Source organism: Sardina pilchardus, chromosome 24 (assembly GCF_963854185.1).
Source record: "Sardina pilchardus chromosome 24, fSarPil1.1, whole genome shotgun sequence".
NCBI lineage: Eukaryota > Metazoa > Chordata > Actinopteri > Clupeiformes > Clupeidae > Sardina > Sardina pilchardus.
In genome coordinates, this window is record NC_085017.1 from 7,762,038 (window position 1) to 7,773,621 (window position 11,584).

Consider the following 11,584-nt stretch of genomic DNA (forward strand, 5'->3'; position numbering starts at 1 on the left):
CTACCTGGCTGCTAATTAGGATGAGCTGGTTTACTAAATGGATGGATCAAATACAGTACTTGGCAGGACTTCCTTCCTGGATCTAGATGGTAATACGGATCACTTTAATCGTTTCTTCCTTGGGTCATGTCAGACCTTCCCTGTAAATTTTGTTGAAAATCATCCTTAACTTTGAGTTATCTTGCTTGCAGACAGACAGACAGACAGACAGACCCCGATGAAAACATAACCTCCTTGGCAGGTAACAAAGCAGTGAGGTACAGGGAGAACCATTGTGCCTGTGCTACCTGCTAAGGCCTTTCAGTGGCAATACTGGAGCCAACTGTAAACATCATAACATTTTTAAATTTTAATACAATTGTCTCAGACTTGTCTCAGGTACAAGGGACATACAGTAACGGAGCAGAGTACTGTTTGACATTGCCTCAATGACAGTCTAAAACACTGCCTGGCAAAGAGTCAGATCGAGCAGGCCATTTAACAGTAGCCCACTGTAGAAGCAAAAAAAAAAAAACGTACACACACAAACGTTGCAGTAAATGTGCCTTTAATAAGCACTTTGGCCTTGTCAAATTCGAGCAGTGGAAACATCACTTCATTTCTGACACTGCGGCGCTATGTCCACCCGATTTCCATATTTATTTTCGACTCAAAGAAGCACAGTCCTCTTTGGCCGTCCAGAACTCTCCGAAAGAATATCTGAACTAAGCGGGCCTTAACGATTCTCATTAACGGTCATCTCCCTCCTCAACCTGTTTATGAGGCGCACGGATCCCGTCAGACTCACCTCATTCTTCTCAATGCCAACCACTGTTGACATGATACACAAATGACTGTCAGCCGAATCCAATAAAAGGTGTTTAATTTAGAAGGGTAAACATTCACTCACTCGCACACTCTCTCTCTCGTTCGCTTGCTCTCAGACACACACACACACGCTGTGGCTCATAGATCTGAACAATATCTACCCTGAGCTGTATATTAAAATGGCCTGTTTTGATTGAGGTATACTGTACTTAACATACATATGCTCAGCGTTGTGTGTGTGTGTGTGTGTGTGTGTGTGTGTGTGTGTGTGTGTGTGTATGCTCCATCAGCACCAAAGACTGTCTAGCCACACAGAATTCTCTGGTCTGCCAGAGACAGCAGGCCTGTTTGCCTTCAGACTGTTAGGCCAACAGCATCGCAGTCTGGGTTCAGGCTCTCCGTCTTTACATTATACATTCACACACACACACACACACACACACACACACACACACACACTATACCCTGGTATCCAGTGTTGACAGTTTGGCAAGACATTGAGGGAAAACTCTTGAGGCAGGCCTCCAGAGCTCACATGTACTGTATGGTTGGTGTGTGTGTGTGTGTGTGTGTGTCTGTGTGTGTGTGTGTGTGTGTCACTCAGCCTCCGGCTCGCCCAGTCCTGGCCTGCCTCCAAGGCCCTGTCAATCACACTGAATAATGCAACACTTTTGGGCTCACCTGTGTATCAGCTGAAGGTGTGTGTGTGTGTGTGTGTGTGGACTATATATGCATATGTGGGTGAGAGAGGGACGAGAGACGAGGGTAAGAGTATAAGGCAGGGCAGACGGCTGTGACCCCAGCCTATTCAGACGGTATGCAGTATGTGTCGGTTTCAGCACTGACGCTGCAATGCGAGTCATTCGGTTAATAATTCAGCCCAGTAAAACACAGACATAATCTCAGGCCTTTCCCTCTCGCAAGCCTCCACTCTAGGGCCACACACCATGAGGTGTGTGTGTGTGTGTGTGTGTGTGCAAGGTGTGATATGACCAAGCTTTTTCCACCCCTCTTTCTTGTCTCTCTCTCTCTCTCTCTCTCTCTCTCTCTCTCTGGGCCCCATTCCATCTCCCTCTCTTCACTCCAGTACAATTCAAATCAATTTAATCGGATTCTAATCAGTTTCATTCAATTCAAATCAATTTAATCGGATTCTAATCAGTTTCATTCAATTCAACTTGGTGATTCATTTCAGAGTACGTTCAACAAAAAGACTGAATTGAATTCATTTATTTTTTATTGATAGCCTAAATTCAATTTGGACCAGTTTCATTCAGTTCTATATTACTCCATTTGATTCATATCTATCCCCTTCAATTTGATTCAGTTTAACCTCACTGGTATGAATAACAACAAAGCTAAGTGAGGTTCCCCTACAAATACTTGATCTAATATTCTATTCTTTTGCTCGGTCTACAATCTTTTATGCAGGTCATGAATATTTTCTTCTTTCTCCACGAGTCTCCCTGTGGCCTACGCAGCCTATGCCAGATACAGTATGTATCTAACTGCTGCCTGCAGCCTACTTCCTAAACTCCAAAGCTACTGTACGGGTCAGATTTTGTTTTGAAAGTTTCACAAAACGAAATATTCCTCCGACGCCTATGTTGTACGTCATTGTTCAACTTCACGCCCGATCGCTTACATGTTTACGCCTACACCGTGGCGGCTTTTTTGAAAGGAGGAATATTGCACCTCTTTTTCACACAGACACAGCCGGCAAATTACCGCCTCCACCTTACCGCAAAGGTGCCGGCTTTCAGAGTGAAAAGGGCTTGTGCCTAGTGGAGGGAGGTTCCTAATGGCTGGGCTGTGGTCTCTTGCTCTTGACCCTGGTTTGGCGTAACCGGATGCCCCGCACACCTGGCCTGTGCAGCGGAGGCCTGAGCTGAGCTGAGCTGAGCCGCCCCGGCTGCCTCCCTCCAGGGGATTGGGTGTCCGGGCCCTCGGGGAGGGTTGTGCTGAGAGTGGAGCCTCTCGCTGGACAAGACGCGCCGCAGCTCCAGTTACAGAACACACCCCCCGCCACCTCTACACCCGCGGACACACACACACACACACACACACACACCCCACTGCCACCTCTACACCCGCGCACGCACACACACCCACACACTGCACTGGAGCGCAGCATGCACAGCACACACACATGTGTACACACACACACACGCATGCACATTAACACTACACTGAAGCACAGTATGTGTGCAGATATGTGACAGCACACCATGTATGCACCAATGCGTGAGCAGACACGCACACACACACTTTGGCACACTCCTTTATTAAATAAACACCAACAGCTGTTCATAGTGAATTGATACACACAGTGCCGTGGTAAGATTCAGATAGTAAGTATGGATATTATAAATAAATAAATAAATAAATAAATATATATATATATATATATATATATATATATATATATATATATATATATATAAAATGATTTCCCCAAGGGTTAGCATACTGTGTATGCATTCATGTGTGGGTGATCCCATCAGTGTTCCTGAAATAGCACAGGGCCTAACAGGTAGCACCTCAGATAACAGACAGACAGACAGACAGACAGACAGACAGACAGACAGACAGACAGACAGACAGACAGACAGACAGACAGACACTTAGCTAGAACGGCTTGTAGCTCATCACAAGTGACAGATTTCTTTGCGTTTAACATGACGAGTCTCTTCCAATGCTAATCTTTTAATTGTGCCCAAAGTGCACCACAGGCAAAGCGGAGAAGCTGCTTTTATCCACTATGCACCGAAGCTATGGAGCACCCTGCCTCAGTACATCAGACAGGCAAAATCTGTCCATCTTTCAAGACCTGAAAACATACCTGTAAATGAGAGCTTTTAGTTAACTCACTTTTATCTTGTAGTAGCCTATGTCCTCACATCATTTTACTTTCTACTGCTTCTAATTACAGGGTCTTCCTATTTGTGTTGTTGCAACTATCTACTTACCATCTTGTGAATTCTCATGTTTACTCCATTCTAAATCTCTGATGTTTTATTTATTGTTTTGTTTGTTTGTTTGTCTTCGTCCACACACACGCTCACACTTTACTTTGCTACACACCTCCACTCGCACTCTCCAGAGAGCTCTCTAAGCAAAGCTATCTGCAAGGTGTGTGTGTGTGTATACATGCGTAGCAGGGCTACAGGGAGCACATGTGTGTATGTGTTTGTGTGTAGTAAGCTCTATAGTGTGTGTGTGTGTGTGTGTGTGTGTGTGTGTGTGTGTGTGTGTGTGTGTGTGTGTGTGTGTGTGTGTGTGTGTGTGTGTTCCCCTAGTGTGAGCTGCATGCATAAACACCTTGTTGCTGCGTCTGGAGCTCAGTGCTAATTGGAGTTGAGGGGCAGAAACAGACAGCCCATCCAACACGTGAGTGAGGCTGCTACTGCGCAGAAAAGACATCGTCTTTCTTTCACTCTTTCTTTCTTTTAGTGCACTCTCTCATACACATCTCCATCTCTGTCTTTATCCTCCTCTCTCTCCCTCCCTCGCTCTCTCTCTCTTGTGCCACTTTTCTGATGCAGTGTATTTTATTTTCTCATTTTCATTTTGACTCTTCAATCGTTCCCTCATCCTTTATGGCCGCTGGCCTCCTTCTTGGTCTCCCTCTCTCCCCATACTGCCTCTTGCCGCTCCAGCTATACATCACTGAACACCCATCCATCACTTGTCCTACTGAGGGTGTGTGTGTGTGTGTGTGTGTGTGTGTGTGTGTGTGTGTGTGTGTGTGTGTGTGTGTGTGGGTGTCACCTTCATGGACATTCAAAGTTGTTATTTTCTATGTACGACTCGACGGTTCTCAAGTGAGTGACATAATAACAAGGCAGCCGGAGAGAGTGAGCTGTCACATAAATGTATGTTTCTTCCTGCATCGGACCTGGAAACCCGCCACCGCTACAACTGCCTAGTCATTACTTTATGCACCAGTTCACATAAATCTACAGGCTCAGACACACACCGGAAAACAGCCAAGGTGAATGTGAATAGATGGACATCCCTGGACAGCTCAGGACTGTTTGGTGTGTGTGTGTGTGTGTGTGTGTGTATGCAGCAGCAGAGTAGCATAGCACCACATTCCAGGCCTAACACACATATGTAACTGGGCATTTTGGGACCCTGGTCATGGAGTTCAGCTGTTCCCTGATGAGTGTGTGTGTGTGTGTGTGTTTGTGTGTGTGTGTGTGTGTGTGTGTGTGTGTATGCACGACTTACCATGTCCATTGAGCTTGCTCGGCAGTTTTCCCTTCCTCGGTGTCGACTGGCAGGACACGGACGCCACACAGGGGTCAAGCTCCACCTCCTCGCACTCGTCATCGCTGTCCAGATCGTCTGCCTCCTGAGAGCTCCCGAAGTACGCCATGTGACTGGGCAATGCTGGTGACCCTGGACGGGGGGGGGGGGGGGGGGGGGGGGGAAGATGGAGAGAGAGAGAGAGATGCTTTTAAAATAAAATAAAAAAAAACAGTCGCTTTGGTCAAATTTACAAAATTAAGTTATTGTGCTCACATGAACGGCCATGAACTAAGCTTTCCAATTATATGTATATCAAGCAGAGGAAGATGGAGAGACAGAGACAGAGAGAGTGAGAGAGAGAGAGAGAGAGAGAGAGAGAGATGTTTTTAAAAATATATGTGACCCTGCAAAGCGAAACCAGACACTTTGGTAAAATGTACAAAATTAACTTATTGTGCTCACATGACCGGCCATAAACTAAGCTTTCCAACAATATGTACATGAATATCAAGGGAATTCTAAAAACTATCGCTAAGATAACCGCATTTAAAGTTGACATGGTTCTCCCGTCACGACATGCAAGAAAAGGATAAATTCTCCTTTTTAAGTGGTGTGGACAATAGGAATGACTGCTAATGTGTTGAATCTTCACCGGGTTTAAGAGTCAAAACTTATGTTATCCTGTGAAACGTATTCATAATATGGAAGTGTGGACTGTATACTGTCGAATTAAGCGAAAATATGAAATTCAACATTTTAGGCTGAACGTTTGTTTATCGTGGATTTTCTCAATATACTGTAGCATCGAGCACAAAGCGACTGGTTTTGCTTTGCAGGGTCACATATAGTCCGAAGCCTGTGCTATGATGCAATATAAATGATGGATCTTCATCATGGCTGTGCCACTGAGACTGTTACTCCATAAACATAAATCACTGTCTCGACTATTGATTCTCTATTCATTCCCTTGCCATTCATTGTCCTTTACACAAATGCACCCATGTTACCATGAGCTTTCTGACAATGGTCAAGACAAGTGGACATATCTGCTGATCTTGGATCAGGATAAGCCATTTCGTCACCAACTAATGGCAGCCTGTGAGTAGTTCAAACCAGGGGGTCAGGAGGATTTGACTGATTAGCTTCGCCGATTAGCAAGGCACTTCCTCGTCGCCATTTTCCAGAAATACATCATGTCCGGTGATGTTTTCCTCATGCTGATTGGTGGCTGTTCCACTCTCAGCTCATGCACAAGCTTAGTGTAGGCAGGAGCTCTCCTTCTGTACCTTACGTCAATCAGTAACCTGGAACTTAATTGGCTAAGTAAAACGGCACCGGAAACAAGCCCCTTGAAACGCCATGTTGAAGCCTGAAAAAATCGTTCAATTTTGCCAATTTTCACTAGCCTAACATTCCCATGGAAATGAATGGGGGCGGGACTTGTTCACTTTCTCCAGTTCTTATAATACCTCCATGGTTCAAACAGTCCCACTAAAGGACTCTACAGGTCTTCCTCTTCCTCTCTCTGTGCACTCTTCCTCTTCCTCTCTCTGTGCACTCTTCCTCTTCCTCTCTCTATGCACTCTTCCTCTTCCTCTCTCTATCCACTCTTCCTCTTCCTCTCTCTATGCACTCTTCCTCTTCCTCTCTCTGTGCACTCTTCCTCTTCCTCTCTCTATGCACTCTTCCTCTTCCTCTCTCTATCCACTCTTCCTCTTCCTCTCTCTATGCACTCTTCCTCTTCCTCTCGATGCACTCTTCCTCTTCCTCTCTCTATGCACTCTTCCTCTTCCTCTCTCTATCCACTCTTCCTCTTCCTCTCTCTGTGCACTCTTCCTCTTCCTCTCTCTATGCACTCTTCCTCTTCCTCTCTCTATGCACTCTTCCTCTTCCTCTCTCTATCCATTCTTCCTCTTCCTCTCTCTATGCACTCTTCCTCTTCCTCTCTCTATCCACTCTTCCTCTTCCTCTCTCTATGCACTCTTCCTCTTCCTCTCGATGCACTCTTCCTCTTCCTCTCTCTATGCACTCTTCCTCTTCCTCTCTCTATAAACTCTATCTCCTCACTCTGTGTCCCGTTTGAGATCACAGACCCTCACATGACTTACATGCCACCATTACGGCCACAGTGGGAGCTCTGCTAATGTGTAGTCATCTTTACACAGAACTACGGCAAGGATACGAGAACACACACACTCTCACTCTCTCTCTCTCTCTCTCTCACACACACACACACACACACACACACAACTCTAGTGCTCATTAAAACCAAGAGGAGGCAAGCATGTGGGTGTGACAGACAGCACTAAAAGCACGACGGTCTTCAGGCAAGTCTTGGGAGCAGCGCTCTGACTGACTGTGCTGTAGCCGCCATCATTAGCCGCACGGGAGGGAGGGAAGGAAGGAAGAAGGGAGGGAGGAAGGGAGGGAGAGAGGGATGGAGGGAGGGAGCGGCGACACTGATCCATAAACATGAGACTCCACCGCACCGCACAACGGCGCCTAACACTCTACACTCCCACCTGACAGGAGCATCCTCATTAAGCTGCGCTTAATCTGCATCATCACACACACACACCCACACACCCACACACACACACAGCTATGGAGAGCTGAGCCAACACAGTGACGCATATACACACCGGTCAAAATTGGGCTGAAAGAATGTGCTAGAGAGAGATAGAGAAAGAGAGAGAGACAGAGAGAGAGACAGAGAGAGAGAGACAGAGAGAGAGACAATAAGTGTCTGCGAAAAGTCTGCTTCTGAGCGCTATAAGTAGTTATTGGATAACTTTGGAGAGTATTGGCCAGCGCAGATGTCCGGTCACCTCCCCCCTCCCCTACATGCCCACTGGCCATTTCATCCGCGTCCTGATGAAAGACCGCTGCTCATCTGACAATCCGTCCGCCTTGCACCAGAGGTCACAATCTCCATAGTGTTAACCTTTGACCTGTGCTCTGACCTCTGGGGCCTGACCTTGGAGCAGGTCAGTAAGGGGGGGCTGGGGTGGAGAACACAGAGCTCCTTGTGGGTGTAGCTCTCTCTGTGTGTGTGTGTGTGTGTGTGTGTGTGTGTGTGTGTGTGTGTGAGTGTGAGAGAGAGAGATAGAATGTGTGTGTGTGGTTGAGGCCACTGATACTGTGGCCTGTTGATGACAGCGCGGGTACTGTTGCGCGGCACACCTGGGGACGATAGCAGACGACCTGGCTGCCACCCGTGACCCCCGTCATGGCATCACGGCCATCACACTACCACTCTGGGGTGCGTCTCCCAAAACCATAGTTGCTAACCTGTTAGCAACTTTGTTGGTTGCAGTGCAATTTCCCATTGCCAACTAACTATGTTGCTAACTTAGTTAGGATCTATGGTTTTGATCCATAGATCAAACGAGACTGGGCCACCTCATGTCATTAAAATCACTTCAGTTAATGGAGCTTAACTACCTAAGTAGGGAGTTCTCAAAATCTCAAAAGGGCACTTTTATAAAAAAAAATGTAATTGGTGTTGGAAATTTGATGTTTTAATTTTCACAAAATTACACAAAAAATATCATGCTATCTCTTTGTAGGCTATGGCAAATTGCTAGCACTCTAAGTCACTTCAACATGAAATGAATGACAATCAGCTTGAGGTGCAGTGACGACTATTATTCTACTAACTCTAAGCACTGTGGAGAAATGTGTAAAAGCAACTAACCTTCATTTTGGCTCGTGGAGTAACCTGAAATTAAATGCAAAGCAAAACTACAATTAGTGGGACATCAAGCAAAGAAATAAAGGCAATTTCACGAGGGCAATCAATCTGAAATAAAATGTCTCAGGAAAATAAATAAATAAATAAAGTCTAAACAGTTGTGATATTATTATGACAATGCCTGGGGCTGGGAGAAACAGAGATAAATCACAGGTGGGGGGGAGGGGTGGGGGGGGGGGGGGGGTATGAAGCTGAGTCCATTTGGGGAGGTGTGCAGACCTGGCTGGCTCATTAAGGAGGTGTCCGTTACAACAACAGACAATAGAAGCTGGCACTGAATGTGCTAATGATTCTGAGCGACACTCGAGTCCGGTGGTTGTGGTCGTGTCTCGCTCTCTTTCTCTCCAGTTCTCTCTCAAGCACACACATATACACACACACACACACTCTCTGAGAGCTTAGGTTACAAAAAAAGTTTGAACACTCAATACTTTAACAGCCAGCGATGAATGAATGCAGAAATAAACTAAATGTAAACCTCAGATTACTACTTAAAAGAATATTCCCAAATGCGTGACAAAGCTAAGTGTATGCATGCATTCTTTGGACTAGACATCTTCTCCTGACTCCTATCTGGTAAAACCAGCCACCTATTCTCCCTCTCTCCCTCTCCGTGTGTGTGTGTGTGTGTGTGTGTGTGTGTGTGTGTGTGTGTGTGTGTGTGTGTGTGTGTGTGTGCGCGTACACACATCTGCAGCAGATTTTCACCTTTTTAAACAACTTAATTCCTCAAGTGAGTGGCTGGGGGTTAGTTACAGCATAAATAAACACAAGGGGCCCTCACAATCAGCTCAAACCACTGGCCTAATTAAGAAAATGGCCGCCATTAGTTCCCTCTCTTGCCATGTGTGTATATGTGATTATGTGTGTGCCTGTCTGTCTGTGTGTGTGTGTGTGTGTGTGTGTGTGTGTGTTGTTGACAGACACAAGAGACATGGCATGGCTGGACAGGAGGAAGTGGGGGCTCTGCGGCATGTCTGTGGGGACCTGTAGGTGAGTGGCCAGTGCTTACTCAAGCACCAGCCCTTCTACAGCCATAACCACCAGCACACAGGACTGGACAGTGGACACAACATCAGCCTGGGCTTAAAGCAGTCGGAGTTTCATTAGAAATACAGAGACAACAGGCATAAAGAAAAGAAAGAAAGAAAGAAAGAAAGAAAGAGAGAGAGAGAGAAAGAAAGAAAGAAAGAGAAAGAAAGAATGAATGAAAGAATGACAGAAAGACAGACAGAAAAAAAGAAAGAAAGAAAGGAGAGAGAGACAAAAAGGGACAGAAATAAAGAAAGAGAGGGACAAAAAGGGTCAGAAATAAAGAAAGAGAGAACCTGCTTGGCATCGTGTTGCATGGCTAGAATTAATAATAGAAATGCACAGTCTCACACCACCCATCAATATCCTTCCTTCCCTCCCTCCTTCCCTCTCCCCCTCCCTCCCTCTCTCCCTCCCTGTCTTTCTCTTCCTCACACTCTCCCTCTGGCACAGGAATTGGGTCTCTCCGCTTCCAGACAGAGAGAAAATAAAAGCCAGGCCTTCCCCAATCCCCAACCTCTAACCGCCCGGGTTTTTTTGGATTTTTGCATAAAAAATGCAAAAGGCCATGGCTTAAAAGTGGTCAGAGATAAAGTCCTACTGTAAATGTGAAAATCATTGAGTATGAACTAAAGTTTATAAAGGGAGTAAATTTACTCATCTAATTTGCATATTATGACGTCACAGATTGGCAATAGCGTCAAATTATGCACATTTCAGTAAATACTGATTGTTGAACACATTTGAGCAGTTTTACTTTGATTTTTGTAATTTCTCCGACATAACAAACAAACAGGACCACAGCCACATGTAAACCAACAATAGTAAACTATTAGTATTACCACAATCCCTATGTTACTATATAGGGTGATATCAGCTAAATTGGGCCACTTTTTGGTAAATCGCTTGGGACAGTAATACAATATCATCTATGCCTTTTCCAAGTGTTTTTATCATTAATAATGACTGTTTTTCATACTTTTGTGTTGAAAGTATGTAAAAAAATACAAGTATTTAGGCCCTACAGTTCTTGAAACATCAGCTGTGCCAACTTTTTTCGCATGAGCCGTTTCAGGTAAAATGGGCCAGCAGCTTCAGGTAAAATGGGCCAGTCAAATTACAAAGGGAAATGGTAGTTTATTATACATTTTAATTTTTAAAATACAATTGCTAATACAGCCACATAACATTTAGACTGCATTAAACAAACATATTCATATGTTGCATTAATAAAAGCACATCGTGGGTGCAAACCCACGAGCACTTAAAAATAGTACATTTTGGAACCTGACTGATGCCAGTGGTGTGTGTGTGTGTGTGTGTGTGTGTGTGTGTGAGTGTGTGTGTGAGATCAACACATTTAGAACAAATGTGTAAATTACAAAAATTCACATTCAAAATTGATAATTGATATATTGAAAATGGTAAACTAATATTACTAGTGCGTGTGTGATTCCTTCTCGTTTGCCATACTTCCACTGTAAATAAAATATCTACCATCATTATTACTGATGGTGGTGGGGGGGGTCATGGTAAGTGTGTGTGTGTGTGTGTGTGTGTGTGTGTGTGTGTGTGAGAGTGTGTGTGTGAGATCAACACATTTAGAACAAATGTGTAAATTACAAAAATTCACATTCAAAATTGATAATTGATATATTGAAAATGGTAAACTAATATTACTAGTGCGTGTGTGATTCCTTCTCGTTTGCCATACTTCCACTGTAAATAAAATATCTA

The 11,584-nt window shown here is 44.8% G+C and overlaps 1 protein-coding gene across 1 annotated transcript in view; it reads right to left on the reverse strand.

Annotated features, from left to right (window-relative positions):
* jarid2b (jumonji and AT-rich interaction domain containing 2b) overlaps nt 1-11,584 on the reverse strand; it is a gene marked incomplete in the record, with an annotated part of 46,170 nt that overhangs the window by 19,286 nt on the left and 15,300 nt on the right. Inside the window, 2 exon segments of the mRNA XM_062529135.1 lie at nt 5,041-5,211; nt 8,759-8,782. Of these exon segments, the coding sequence (XP_062385119.1) occupies nt 5,041-5,211; nt 8,759-8,782 (195 nt within the window).